Source organism: Moschus berezovskii, chromosome 3, assembly GCF_049115385.1.
Source record: "Moschus berezovskii isolate FMDL1 chromosome 3, NW_MosBer_1.0, whole genome shotgun sequence".
Classification (NCBI taxonomy): Eukaryota; Metazoa; Chordata; class Mammalia; order Artiodactyla; family Moschidae; genus Moschus; species Moschus berezovskii.
In genome coordinates this window covers 75,344,676-75,360,234 of record NC_142462.1, presented here as the reverse complement: position 1 = coordinate 75,360,234, position 15,559 = coordinate 75,344,676, and the positions used below count along the sequence as shown (strand labels likewise).

Here is a 15,559-nt window from a genome sequence, read left to right as displayed (position 1 = left end):
ATGAGAAAAGACCCTGCTGCTGGGAAAGACTGAAGGCAGAAGGGGGCGACAAAGGATGAGATGGTTGGATGGCATCATTGATTCAATGGACACGAACTTGGGCAAACTCTGGGAGATGGTGAGGGACAGGGAAGCCTGGTGTGCTACAGTTCATGGAGTCCTGAGGAGTCGGACACAACTTGGCCACTGAACAACAAAAGTGTAGAGGGTCAATAATAGCCTCTATCAAGGATAAGGATGTACAGACCTCTGTTTTAAAGTAGAAATAGTAATCACAGTTATGAATTACACAGGCTAAGTTTAAAGATTTTGTTTTACATTTTTTGCATAATTTCAAAAGCAATACTTGTTCATTGAAGCTGACTTGGAAGAAACTGGAAAACACTCGAGTTTCCAGTTAAAATACAGGAGTCACAGCATAGTGCTCTATGACAACCCATCTGTGGGATGGGGTGGGAGGTGGGAGAGAGGTTCAACAGGGAGGAGATATGTGTATACCTATGGCTTATTCATGTTGATGTATGGCAGAAACCAAAACAGCATTATAAAGCAATTATCCTCCCATTAAAAATAAATAATTAAAAAAATACAGGAGGCTAATTAAATTTAAATTTCAGATAAATAGCAAATTAATTTTTCTGTTTTTATTTGTGAACTCTGGCAACAGATTTTGCAAATAAAAGATTTAATTCTTTAGATTATACTAAAGGAAAAGAAAAAATCTGTAACGCCACCATGCAGAAATAGTCATCAACATTTTGGCACATGGTTTTGTGACATATGCCTAAAATAATTAGGATCCTACTGTACACTGTTTTGTAATAACCTCCTTTTACCACAGAATCTATAGTTAACATTTTCTCTAGTCAAATATTCTTAGCACAGAACTTTCTCACACTTTAATATGCATGGGAATCCCCCCCTGGATATCTCCTTCAGGAGTCTGGGGCCTTGCATCAAGATCCTACAATTCAGACAAGCTCCCAGGTGCCTTCAGTGCAGCTGTACCTGACCACACTTCGTGCAGCGGGGGTTTTAGAGCTTAAACATTTGTTTATGTTCCCTGGTCACTCACAGTATTCTATAGTGAAATTCCCATCATCTCCTTACGCCCTACAGTTGGGTACCCCCTCAATAGCCTTGAAGTGTGTAGGATCAATTAGCGTTGAAATAAGAGAGACTGAAGACTAGAATCCAGCGGGCACCCTAAGGGGCCACGGTGGCTCCCAAATATCGGGAGGTGGAACCGATTTATGGTACGATAGAGTCAAGTCTGTGTTCCCCTTTGTCCCAGAGGCCTCCCTACTCCCTTCTCACCCTCCCTCCAGTCCCAAGCCTGCCTCCCAGGACTCATTTTCCCTGCGGGCCTTTTTCTCTAGGTCAGCCACGCCGGCATCTCAGCTAAACTCCGGGGTGGATTTTGGGAACCGGCGCGCAGGCGGTGCACTGGGCATGCGCGAGCGGGCCCCGAGCCCGGTGGGTCGAGCACTCAGGTAGCGCGGCGCGGCGCGGCCAGCGACCGGCTCCTTCGCTTGCGACACTTTGGTGACTGCAGTCGCCCCTCGGACCCACCCAGTACCTTGGCCTCCTTGAGGACAGCGCACCCTGCGGCGCCTGGGGCCGCCGGCCGGCCGCGTTCTCACGTGCGGAGGCCGCCGCAGTGACCCCGCCCCCGGGCCCGGGATGTGAGGCCGGCGGGGCGTCCCCGCGCTGGGCCTGGGCGCCGGGAGTGGCCGGCTCGGCGGCGCCGGGCGATGGCCCTGCTGCCGCTGTTCCTCGCCTCCGGGAGCCTGGAGCAGTGACGGGGCCGGCGGGCGAGGGCGAGGTGGCCGCGGGCGCCATGGAGGGGGTGCTGTATAAGTGGACCAACTATCTGAGCGGTGAGTGGGGGGCGTGCCGGGGTTCCGGGTCTTTGTCTGAGCCGAGGGAGGGCGGCGTCGGGGCTCGCCTCCTGGGTGTCGGGGTCACGGTCGCTCGTGGGATCGAGAGGCCTGCGTGGACCGGGAGTGTTTCCCCACAGCAGTTCTGTCTCCCGTGTCTCCCCTGTGGGGCCTGGGTGGGAGCGGCAGCTCCCCTCACTTCCGAATCCTGAGATTTGGGGTGACTTGAAAGGCACGATGCCCTCGCTGTCAGCGGGAGGGAAATGCTGATTCCGACTGTGGGGTCCTCTGGGAGTCTCGAATTCTGGCGAAGGAGCTGGTCGCGGGAAGGTTTCATATGAATGCGAGCAGAGGTCAACGGTTCTTTTTCAAAGTCCCCAGTACAAGCACTTTGCTTTTGTCCCTTGCAGAGTTGTCTGAGTGCAGACCAGGGTATCTGAGTCTCAGCTCCAGAGTATGTACGTTTTTGGTTTTCTCACCGAACATTTCTTTTTGTTTTACAGACTCGGAAATGACCGTAAAATAGGATGCAAATATTAGCAACTCTTTTCTTGCCCTGTTGAACAGAACGGCTTAAAAATAGTACCCCACCCCCTTTCCAGTTTGTGGAAGTACTTCCTATCTTGAGAAGGTCACAACTATTTTTCAGCTGTGAATATGATTCAGAAGGAGCATTTTCATAAATGAGTATATAAATAAAAGCCTTCTGTGCGCTGGAAACTGTGCTAGGCACTTTTTTGAAATTAAACTTTTTATTATGGAAAATGAGGTAGGCAGGCTCTTACAGTTTTAACAACAATGTATTTGAAGTGAGAAATATTTCCAGTGATTCTTAAAGTGGTGGAGGTGCATTTTCCCATCTTGTGGAGCCTAGGATTTTTTTTTTTTAGGATTGTAGTATGATTCTCTGGGGTGTTTTAAGGACGTTTGTGTCTGGGAGGATCAGTTGGCAGTAGTGACTTTGATGAGGTTATAAAGCACAGCTGAAAGTGCGCCTGTTGGTGGTACCCAGAATCTCTTCCTTATGCATAGTGTGATTACAAGTGAATTCTGTTTATTTTTCTTGTGATCATTAGTAGAAACTGAGTGAGAAGAAGTGCTTTAGAACACTGGCTTTTTGCTTCAGGGACCTTCGTTTGATGTATTAGATGTAGATACCTCATGACTAGGTTTGGCTGGATGTTAGGGAGGATGTTTGATCAAGTGATTTGCTTAAGAGGTATCTCTAAGCTCTGAGATGTAGGATCTTATGCCCCTGAGTGAAATTTAGTCACTGGTCTTGGTTCTTTCACCCCTTTCCATCACACATGCCTTTTAACTTATTTCTTTGATCCTCAGTGCTCTTCTTTTTTGTTCCGTCTCCCTTTGCCCTCTTTTTTTTCTCTCTGTTTTCTTGCTCTTCTCCTCCAAGTTTACCTCTTTTACCAAGTTTAGTCTGTTGTTACTGTACCTACTTCCTGCTCATGAAATGCCTTTTTCCCCCTGTCTTCATGTATCCTTCAAAAAAGCTAAATTTCTCTGGAAAGATCTTTGGAATCTTTATCATGTGGTGCCCATACCATCTGTTCTGTTGGAAAAAGTCTACTTTTTTCTGCCCCAAGTGAAAGAAGTTAATTTTGTGAGTGATGCCATCATGGTGGAAGCCCTAAAGAAAAGAAACATTGGAGCCATTGCAAGTGGCTGGCTTTACGTTATGCTGCTTGTTCCCCTGGCCCACAAGCCACCTCATTGTGGACATACTGTGCATAAAAGCCCATCACACCACGGGGGACTTTTCCTGGGTGTGTATGTGTGTGCGTGCGTGTGTGCACGCTCAGTTGTGTCTTTGCAACCTCATAGGCTGTGGCCTCCCAGGCTCCTCTGTCCATGGAATTTTCCAGGGAAGAATACCGGAATGGGTTGCCGTTTCTTACTGCAGAGGATCTTCCTGGTCCCAGGATCAAAACCATGTCTCTGACTCACGTCTCCTGATTTGGCAGGAGAATTCTTTACCACTGCACTACCTAGGAAGCCTTCCCTAGGTATGTTTAAAATTACTGTCCAGTGCATTCTCTATCCTTAGGAGATACATTTACTCTAGAAAGGAATGGCAACAACCTCGGTGACGCAAATGCATCCTAGTTGTTTTCCCTCACCTGTGCAAGTTCAGTTCAGTTCAGTCGTGTCCGACTCTTTGCGACCCCATGAATCACAGCACGCCAGGCCTCCCTGTCCATCACCAACTCCCAGAGTTCACTCAAACTCATGTCCACAGAGTCGGTGATACCATCCAGCCATCTCATTCTCTGTCGTCCCCTTTTCCTCCCACCCCCAATCCCTCCCAGCATCAGACTCTTTTCCAGTGAGTCAACTCGTCGCATGAGGTGGCCAGAGTATTGCAGTTTCAGCTTTAGCATCAGTCCTTCCAATGAACACCCAGGATTGATCTCTTTTAGAATGGACTGGTTGGATCTCCTTACAGTCCAAGGGACTCTCAAGAGTCTTCTCCAGGACCACAGTTCAAAAGCATCAATTCTTCGGCGATCAGCTTTCTTCACAGTCCAACCTTGTGCAAGTTAGTCTCCCCAGAAGAGCATAGTGTGAGTGTTAATGACAACCGCTAATGAAGACACCATTCATTTTCTTCTCCTGAAGCTTTTTTTTTAAAGTAACATTTTTTTCTTATGGTTTTGCACATAGTAATTTAAAAATACATGTGATATCTCTCTAAGTTTTGTTCATTTTGAGTTTTTCTCCGAAGAGCATACTTAACCCATTTGTGTATTTCTGTCATGTCCACAGCTTGATAAGGGATGCCTTATGTCCAAATCTGATTGGAGAATTAGCAAATCAGTTTATCAGCCAATCCTTTGAATCCTTGAAGGATGTTGTTAATTTCATTCACCAGCTGCTGTGTGCTGGGCCCTGTTCTGGACACAGGGCAAGCAGTGTTAAGACAGACACTGTTCTTGCCTTTCTTAAACTTACAGTCTGGTGGGGGAGACAGGCATTCATTGGATAAGTGGTTAGAAGCAGGTGCTCAAGTGTGTGTGATTTGAGAGGGGAGGAAGGGAGAGGCAAGTCTGGGTCATTGGGGAAGGCTTCTTTTAGGAAAATATCTAAGCAGAGCCTGAAGGTTAAATAATAGCTGGGTAGGTGGTGAGGCCAAGGCAGAGGTGCAGTTGGAGGCTGTTAAGGGGAAACTCTTTAGGCATGGAGAATATCAGTGTGAAGGCCGTAAAGCTGGATAAATACTAGTGAGTTTAAGGAAAGAAGACCAAAAAGTCTGGAGAGTTGAGAAGAGGCTCCAACAAGACTGCAGAGATGGGGGGCAGGCCTGAAATTGCACGGCCTCATAGCCTGGTTTAAGCACTGCAGAGTGATTGTTCATGCACGTGTGTGTGCACATGTGCCAGTGTGCATGTGTAAGTAAGAAAGAAATGATGAGATTGTTTAAAAGCTTACTTTGGCTACATTTGTTGTATTTTGCCAAATATTGTAGTTATTTTGTGAGCTTCTCTTGCCTCTTGAAATAAACTGTTTAGGTTTCCATTGCCAAAAGTTGTAAACATCCACCAAGACCTGAGAATAGCTGTGTCTTAATTGCATGCATGAGTGTACTGCTAAAATATAGAAAGAGAAAAGTCTCTTTTCCCTAATATATTAGGCACACTCAAGTACCCTGTGCTCCATCAGAGAAAAGGAGAAGAAAAGAAGTGTCTGTGTATTTTCTCTAACGTGGTTGAGCTACCCAGCTTTGAACAGCAGAACATTGGGTATTCTGGGATTTAGTATCCAGCCCTATCTTCACATATTAGAGGATTAAACCTGAAATGGAAAGGGAATGGATTAAACATTTCACAGACATCTCTATTGTATGAGTCATAACGCTAGGCCACTGTGAGTTTGTTATTTGTATCTTTCAAGCCCTAAACGTTAGTTGAGGGATATTATACCTGCTTGGTTATTCATTAATGCTCCATAGTAGAACAGTAGTTGAGGAGTCAAAGAAACCTGAAGTCTGGTGCCAGCTCTGTCATTGCCAGGTGCAAAGTCACTTTATCATTCTGAGCTTTAATATCTTCCTCCATAAGAGTGATGAGATTTACCCATTAATAATTGTATCAATAGTAAAAAGACTTAAACACTTCTGATGTTCCAGACACTATTCTAAACATTTTGCACGGATTAAGTTACTTAATCTTTGCAGCACTTTTAGGAAGCAGTTGACTTTATTATTTCCAGATGAAGACATTGAGGCACAGAAAGATGGGGAAGGAACTGGCCCAAGGTTACAGAGTTAGTAAGTGACTCCAGCGTCAGTGCACCATTCATTACATAATACTTGTGAAGGTCCTTCCTGCTTGGGCATTATATAATTCTGGCTGATTCATAATGTACCTATATTTAAAGTATGTTGACCTAGAATAGCAGACTTTATTTGGGAATGGGAGGTGGGGAGGAGTTTGGGAGCAGGGACGACCATGCCTGGTGTTGTGCATGTGTTTTGTCACTAAGAAATTTTCAGAACTGTGCTCTGAGCTTTCTGCTTTCAGTTTTAGTTCGCCTTCCTGCCCACTCAGCACACAGGAGGGCTGTGTCATAAGCTCCAGCCAGCTGCGGGCTTCTTGGGCCCCTCCAGCACGTTAGAGCACAAGCACATTGCAGTACTGCATTCCAAAAATAACAGAAGCTTGCATCATGCTCACCAGACGATTGTCTGAGAAGGTACTATTGTTTTGCTTATCCCCCCAGGTAGAAGGTGACGCTTGTCCATGTATGTTTGTGCTGGGTAGACAGTACTAAGAAGTCATCTGGAATGTGAGTGATCCAGAGCATGGGCTCACAACCACTAGTCAACCTTTTTTGTTGTAATTATTTTTAAATATTTTACCAAGATAGTAATTAGTTAATCTATCATGAATTTCACCCGTTTAAAGAATACTTAACAGTGTTTTTTTAATATATTCACAGAGTACAACCATCACCACAATCAATTTTAAAGTATTCGCCTTATCCTGAAGAGAAATACCCACTAGCGAAAGTTCCCACCCTACCCACTCTTGCTCTTGGCAACCGCCAAGGTTGTATACATTTCCTGTCTGTATAAATTTGTCAATTCCAGACATTTCATATAAATGCAGTAAATGGAATCATACATTATGTGGTCTTCCTTTACCTAGCATAATGTTTTTTTGCTAGGTTCATCAATGTTGTGGCATGCATCAGTACTTTATTCCTTTTTGTTACGAAATAATATTCTACTATATGGAAATATCATTTTGATTATCTACTCATCCATTGATGAACATTTGGATTGCTCTTTTTTTTTTCTTTTTGGTTAATATGAGTATGGTGCTCTGAACGTTTGTGTCAGATTTTTGTGTGGATGTGTTTTCATTTCTCTTAAACCTTAATCAAAGAAGTAGAATTGTTGGATCATATGGTAACACTTTAACAGTTTGGGAAACTGCTAAACTTTTCCAAAGTTGCTTCTCCGTTTTATACTCTTGTTAGTAATGAAAGAAGGTTCTTGTTTCTTCACATCCTCACCAATACTTGTTATTGTCTGTCTCATTATATCCATCCTAGTGAGTGTGAAGTGATATATCAGTGTGGTTTGATTTGTATTTCGCCAGTGACTAATGATGTTACTCATCATTTCATGTGCTTATTTAGCCATTTGTATATCTTCTTTGGAGAAATGTCTTTTCATATCTTTTGCCCATTTCTTAATTGGATTATTTATTTTTTCATTATGGAATTGTTAGGGTTCTTTATTCTAGATACAAGTTCCTGATCACATATTATTTGCAAATATATTTTCCTGTTCTGTAGATTGTCTTTCACTTCCTTATGGTATCATTTGCAGCACAACATTTTTTAATTTTGATATTTATCAATTTTTTTGTTTATTGTCTGTGCTTTTAGTGTCAAATCTTAACACTTTGCCTAACCCTAGGTCCTATTTTTTTTTCTAGAAGTTTTTTTTTTTTTTTGATAGTTTTAGCTCTTCTTAATCTCCATGAGCTTCAGCTTTGTGACAGCAAGAATAATAGCCATACTAGGTTTGTTATAAAGATGAAATGGATAGCATATATGAACCTGCCTGGTACGTAGTTCACTTACTGCTGCTGCTGTTGCTGCTAAGTCGCTTCAGTCGTGTCCAACTCTGTGTGACCCCATGGACGGCAGCCCACCAGGCTCCCCCGTCCCTGGGATTCTCCAGACAAGAACACTGGAGTGGGTTGCCATTTCCTTCTCCAATGCATGAAAGTGAAAAATGAAAGTGAAGTCACTCAGTTGTGTCCGACTCTGCGCGACCCCATGGACTACAGCCTACCAGGCTCCTCCAACCATGGGATTTCCCAGGCAAGAGTACTGGAGTGGGTTGCCATTGCCTTCTCCTAGTTCACTTAAGGGTAGGTTAATTGGACAGTAGTTTTGATTAATGATGCCAGGAAAAAATCAGTTTGTATTGCCTGTGTGAAAATTGTGGTTTCTCATGGTTTCTGAGAGTATATGTATCCTGAATTCCTTAAATCATTCTTTTGGATGTTGGAGGGGTATGAATTATAAAGGAAAAGATTCAAATCATTGGAATTTTGGAATTGACTCTGCAGTCCTATGACAGTCATCCTTGTGGATGAATGATTATTGCAGGTCACGCAATTCTGTGTACCACTTGTCTCTGTACTTTAGCTCCCAGCAAAAATTAATTAATAATTTGTTAAGGAACATAAGAGATGTGAAACTGTTGCCTCATTAGCACTCTACCAGAAGCAATATCTGTCTTCCCCTTGATTTGGATGTGTGATGTAATTGGATATACCAAGAGTGACCCATGGAGTATTATGTGATTGAAGTGGTTTATGGATGGAAGGAGCCTGGGGGCCATTGTTCTCAGACTGTACTCTCAGTGTTTAATCCTTCCCACTTCCTGTTACCCTTTCAGCTTATTTTAGAATTGAGCAAAAAAGCTCAATTTTGCATATCCCTCCAAGTAAACAGGGACACTTGTTCATATATGTTTTGCCTCCTCCAGGGGATCTTCCCAACCCAGAAATCGAACCCAGGTCTTATGCATTGTAGGTGGATTCTTTACCATCTGAACCACCAGGGAAGCCCCAAGAAGCTCATGGTCTAGTGGAAATCTTTCTCAACTGTGAAAATGCCCTTCCAGCTAAATTTGTGATTTTGCCCTTTAAGCTTTTATATGGTTATTCTGAGGCTGTGGCTTGACAGGCCTTAGAGGAAGGGACCACATTGCATGTGGCGGGTCCCTTGGAATAGTTACACATTACCGATCACTTGCAGGGAAAATTTCACAGAAAAGAAGGGACCGAAGGGTGGTGAAAATGCCCTTCCAGCTAAGTTTGTGATTTTGACCTTTAAGCTTTTATGTGGTTATTCTGAGTCTGTGGCTTGACAAGGCTTAGAGGGACCACACTGCATATAACTGGTCCTTTGGTGTAGTTGGATGCTACCAGTCACCTTCAGGGAAAGCTTCACAGAAAAGGAGGGACCAAAGGGTTGGTGGGATCGGCTTGGACAGGAGTACGTGTGAGAGAACAGAAGAGACCCTCAGTGGAGAAACCAGCAGGACTAAAAAGGAGGGTTCTTTTCTGGGAGCAGGAGAATATACTGGGGTGTTGTTAGTATTAGATTAGATTATTAAAACAAACCAAGCCTGAGAGTTTCAAATTGGTGTTGTAGGGAGTCTCTAGGGTATAGTAGAAACCTTGCCCAATTTAAAATAATGTTATGTGTCTTTATCGAAAGTAAACAAGAAATTAATAACAAAAGATGTAGGAACTCCCCAAACATTAGGAAATTAAACAGTAATATATCAAAATAACCTATGGGTCAAAGAAGTTGCCGAGAAAATTAGAGGATATTTTCAATTTAAATTGAAAACATAACAGTGGTTGGCCAGGGGTAAAGGATTGGGGGAAGGGCTTGGCTAAAAACGAGTAACACAAAAGAATTTTAAGAGGAGGATAATGGAATTTTTCTGTATCTTGAGTTCTTAGAGGACTTTGTGTTTATCGAAACACAGAACTGTTAACCAAAAAAGAAATTTCACTATGCATAAAATTTAAAATACTAAAAAATTTAAGTCTTTAATGGAGTGCAGTTTTTAATTTTTAAAAAATTTTTTAGTGATATGTTTGGATGAACTACTCGTCACAAGACTGCTGAGTAAAAAATAAGGGAAACTACAGTGTGTTTTAGTCAGATGTATGTTTGACTCACAAGTAATCATTTGTTTGATTTGGATTTTAAAGAAATAAGGAGATCTCTAAAAATTTTTATTTAAAAATGATGGCTGTTATGAAATTAAAAAGAAGTATATAGTTATAGTGCAGAATTAACTTGAGCTGTGCCCTTTTATATCCAAATATAAGTGCATGTTTTTAAAGAAAAATTGTTCTCATTGAAAAAACATATATACCATTCATTGTTACTTGAACTGAAAAATGAATTGTACAAATAATTACTGTCGATTAAACATAAAAAGACATTTGCATTATGTGAGAAAAAAACCAAGCTGATAACAGTTTTGCAGTAATGATCTTCAAATATTTAGTTTCTTTGAATAATGTTTTGTAGTTTTCAGAGTATTAGTTTTACACTTCTTTTGTCAAGTTTATTCCTGTTTTGTTCTTTTTGATACTATTGTACATGAAATTATTTTCCTTATTTTATTTTCAGATTTTTCATTGTAATTGTATAGAAATACACTTGATATATGTATATTGGTCTTAAATCTTGCAATTTTGCCAAACTCATTGTAACAGTTTTTAAAGTGATTCCTTTTTTAAAAAATATATATACACATTAGCATGTCTGAGAACAGAGGTAGATTTGTTTCTTCCTTTCTAGTCTGAATGCTTTTTATATAATTTTGTACTCTAATTGCCCTGGCTAGAACCTCCAATACAGTGTTGCTTAGAAGTGGTGAGAGTAAGTATCTTTGTCTTATTGCTGATTTCATGGGAAAAGCATCTGGTCTTTGGTGGCTCAGACGGTAAAGAATCTGCCTGCAATGCGGGAGACCTGGGTTCAATCCCTGGGTCGGGAAGATCCCCTGGAGAAGGGAATGGCAACCTACTCCGGTATTCTTGCTTGAAGAATCCCATGAACAGAGGAGCCTGGTGGGCTGCAGACCATGGGATCACAGAGTTGGACAAGATTGAGAGACTAACATAATGTTAGCCTTGGGTCTTTGTGGATGTCTTTATTAGGTTGAAGAAGTTCCCATTATACCTAGTTTTTTTAAAAGAATTTTTATGAAAGAGTGTCAGATTCTGTCAAGTATGTTTCCTACATGTAGTATGATAATCATGTGATACCTTTTTAGAAATATTTTATTTACAAAAAAATCCAGCTCAGGTTTGAAGTAAGAAGTGGACTTCTATTATTCCATGTAACTGGAAAGTCCAGAAGGTATCTTATCTGTAGGTATGACACAGTCTGACTGAGGTGTTAAAAAACTGTCATCTAGATTTGCTTCCTTTTCCTGACTCCCTCCTGTCCTCTCACCCCCTTTCCTTGTACCTGTAAACCGTGTTTAGGTCCACGTGATGGCACAATGACTGCCATGGTGGCCCCAGGCAAACACCTTAGAGACCAAAGAGAAAAGAGAGAGAGTCTCCATTTCTTTCCAACTTTCCCCAGTCCCAGCAAAAGTCCCAGGATTATTTCTAGTTGGGCCACTTACCTGTCTTGGAACATAGCTCTGAGGAAAGAGGATGTGAAACTCTAGTTAAGCCTGAATCACATGCCCACCTTGGGGCTTGTCAGCCCCATCGAAACTGCATGGATAAGAGTGTGGTGAAGGGGGTTTTCAGTAACAGAATTGTAGGAGGTGGATGCCTGGTTGCCAAAAGTAAATGTCCACTTTACCTTCTACAGTGAAATAATCCAAGATAATACAAAATGTGTGGGATTGGCATTTAAATACCCCATCCCTGGCAGCAGTAGCTTGTAGGTTGTAAAAGTTTTCCTACTCATTGAAGTTTCTCACTAATCTTCCTAGCAGGGAGTTCTACCGCATTCCATCTCCAGTAGGGGATGGCAAAAAAAGGGAGTGGGATTGCACAGGAAGATAGTGTAATGGAAATTGAATGAATCAGGGGCTGGTACAGACCCATAGGTTTTAACTGCTCTTTTGTTACCTTGAATATTTTATTATTTTCAAGTGTATTAATCAGGGTTTTCCAGAGAAACAACCGTGTATTTCCATTTGAGGAGTTTTATGATAAGAACTGGCTCATGCAGTTAAGGAGACTGTAAAGTCCTAAGTTTGCTTTCTGCAAGCTGGAGAACTAGGAAGGCTGGTAACTCAATTGAGTCAGAGTTCACAGACCTGAGAATCAAGGGTGGTGGTCGGGTAGAGAGCAGATTCACCCTTCCTCTGCGTTTCTGTACTATTCAAGCCCTCATTAGATTGGGTGATGTCCACCTGCATTGGGGAGGGCAATCTTTACTCAATCTACTGATCCGAATGCTAATATCTCCCAGAGACCTCTTCACAGACACAACTACAAATAATGTTTTACCAGCAATCTGGACATCGGTAGGCCAGCCAAGCTGATATATAAAATTAATCATCACTGTAAACCAAGGTAACAACAGATTAATTTAAAGCAGGAAGTGGATTAATGGCCTTTTCATCCTCCATGCCTCTTTTCTCATGCAGTTCATCCATCATTCCTAAGGTATATACAGGCTTCCCAAGACAGGACATCTTGAAAGAGTGTGTTCTCTACACTACTCTGAGCTCTCTATTTGTTATTTAGTTCCAGAGTCATATCTGATTCTTGCAGCCCCATGGACTGTCACCTTCCAGGCTCCTCTGTCTGTAGAATTTTCCAGGCAAGAATACTGGAGTGGGTTGCCACTTCCTTCTCCAGGGGATCTTCCTGTCCCAGGGATTGAACCCAAGTCTATGCATTGGCAGGCAGATTCTTTACTACTGAGCCACCCAGGGAAGCACGGTTTCTCCATTGCTCTGCCATTAAGTCTTAGATAATGGGAATGAGACTTCTGTGGTCTCTTAACATGCCTTCTGAAATTCTAGAAACTTTATGCTTTAAAGAAAAGTTTTTCTTGGTTATAGTTTTTCTAGTTACAAACTGCAAAATAAAATAATTGAATCCCTTCTATTGTTATAACTTTTCCTATATAAATAAAGAACCTGTTACAGAGAAGGTATTGTTACAGTTACTGGTATCATTTACAAGCTACTTTTAAAATGTACTGTAGCTGTGCTTTGTGTGTGTGTGTGTGTATTTGGGCTATTTAACAGTTTTCAAATTCCTGTAAGATAAACCTAGTTTATACCACATTTTTTCAATTTTTAGACATTTTTCACATTCCAACAGCTCTGAAGCCAGGAAGCATCTGGGAATGAAATTGCTTAATGGGCAGGTTATTTTTTAAGTTGTTTTGTTTTTTAATTTTTGTTTTTTTATTGAAGGATAATTGCTTTACAGAATTTTGTTGTTTTCTGTCAAACCTCAACATAAATCAGCCATAGGTATACATATATCCCCTCTCTTTTGAACCTCCCTCCCGTCTCCCACCCAACCCACCCCTCTATATTGATACAGAACCCCTGTTTGAGTTTCCTGAGCCATACAGCAAATTCCCATTCACTATCTATTTTATAGATGGTAATGTAAGTTTCCGTGTTACTTTTCCACACATCTCACCCTCTCCTCCCGTCTCCCCATGTCCATAAGCCTGTTCTCTATGTCTTTTTCTCCACTGCTGCCCTGTAAATAAATTCTTCAGTACCAGTTAGAATACGATATTTAACTGTCTCTTTTTGACTCATTTCACTCTATATAGCAGGTTCTAGGTTCATCCACCTCATCAGAATTGACTCAAATGCATTCCTTTTTATGGCTGAGTAATATTCCATTGTGTGTATGTACCACAACTTCTTTATCCATTCATCTGTCGATGGACATCTAGGTTGCTTCCATGTTCTAGCTATTGTAACTAGTGCTGCAGTGAACATTGGGATACATGTGTCTTTCAATTTTGGTTTCCTCAGGGTATATGCTTGGAGAATCCCAGGGACAGAGGAACCTGATTGGCTACTGTCTATGGGGCTGCTCAGAGTCGGACACGACTGAAGCAACTTAGCAGCAGCAGCAGGGTATATGCTTAGGAGTGAAATTGCTAGGTCATATGGTGGTTTTATTCCTAGTTTTAAATGAATCTCCATACCATCTTTCATAGTGGCTGTATCAATTTACATTCCAACCAACAATGCAAGAGCATTCCCTTTTCTCCATACCCTCGCCAGCATTTGTTGTTTGTGGACTTTTTGATGATGGCCATTCTGAGGTGTGAGGTGATATCTCTTTGTAGTTTAGATTTGCATTTCTCTAATAATGAGTGATGTTGAGCATCTTTTCATGTGTTTGTTAGCCATCTGTATGTCTTCTTCGGAGAAATGTCTGTTTAAGTCTTTTTCCCACTTTTTGATTGGGTTGTTTGTTTTTCTAGCATTGAGTTGTGTGAGCTGCTTCTGTATTTTGGAAATTAATCCTTTTTCAGTTTTCATTTGTTATTGTTTTCTCCCATTCTGAGGGTTGTCTTTTCACCTTGCTTATAGTTTCCTTTGCTGTGCAAAAGCTTTTAAGTTTAATCAGGTCCCCCTTATTTACTTTTGTTTTTATTTCCATTACTCTAGAAGGTGGATCATAGAGGATCTTGCTTTGATTTATGTCATCGAGTGTTCTGCCTGTTTTCCTCTAAGAGTTTTATAGTTTCTGGTCATACATTTAGGTCTTTAATCCATTTTGAGTTTATCTTTGTGTATGGTGTTAGGAAGTGTTCTAATTTCATTCTTTTACATGTAGCTGTCCAGTTTTCCCAGCATGATTTATTGAAGAGGCTGTCTTTGCCCCGTTTGTATATTCTTGCCTCCTTTGTCAAAAATGAGGTACCCACAGGTGCATGGGTTTATTTTTGGGCTTTCTCTCTTGTTCTATTGGTCTGTATTTCTGTTTTTGTGCCAGTACCGTACTGTCTTGATGACTGTAGCTTTGTAGTATAATCTGAAGTCAAGGAGGTTGATTCCTCCAGCTCCATTCTTTCTCAGGACCCCTTTGGCTATTTGGGGTCTTTTGTGTTTCCATATGAACTGTGAAATTTTTTGTTCTAGTTCTGTGAAAAATATCATTGGTAATTTGATAGGGATTGCATTGAATCTGTAGATTGCATTTGGTAGTATAGTCGTTTTCATAATATTAACTCTTCTTACCCAGGAACATGGGATATCTCTCCATCTATTTATGTTGTCTTTGATTTCTTTCATTCAGTTCAGTTCAGTTCAGTCGCTCAGTTGTGTCCGACTCCCCACGACCCCATGAACCACAGCACGCCAGGCCTCCCTGTCCATCACCAACTCCCGGAGTTCACTCAAACTCATGTCCATCGAGTCGGTGATGCCATCCAGCCACCTCATTCTCTGTCATCCCCGTCTCCTCCTACCCCCAATCGCTCCCAGCATCAGAGTCTTTTCCAGTGAGTCAACTCATCGCATGAGGTGGCCAAAGTATTGGAGTTTCAGCTTTAGCATCAGTCCTTCCAATGAACACCCAGGATTGATCTCCTCTAGAATGGACTGGTTGGATCTCCTTGCAGTCCAAGGGACTCTCAAGAGTCTTCTCCAGCAC

At 41.7% G+C, this 15,559-nt stretch overlaps 1 protein-coding gene across 3 annotated transcripts in view; it reads left to right on the top strand.

The window, feature by feature from the left end:
* The first annotated feature begins 660 nt into the window (after positions 1–660).
* PLEKHA8 (pleckstrin homology domain containing A8) overlaps positions 661–15,559 on the top strand; it is a 64,938-nt gene continuing 50,039 nt past the window's right edge. The window contains exon 1 of one of the 3 annotated variants that reach the window (XM_055420943.2): positions 661–1,880. In XM_055420943.2, the coding sequence (XP_055276918.1) occupies positions 1,841–1,880 (40 nt within the window). In that variant the 5' untranslated portion in view covers positions 661–1,840. The remainder of the gene's footprint in view (positions 1,881–15,559) is intronic. The other 2 variants (XM_055420944.2, XM_055420940.2) reach the window with 2 other exon arrangements.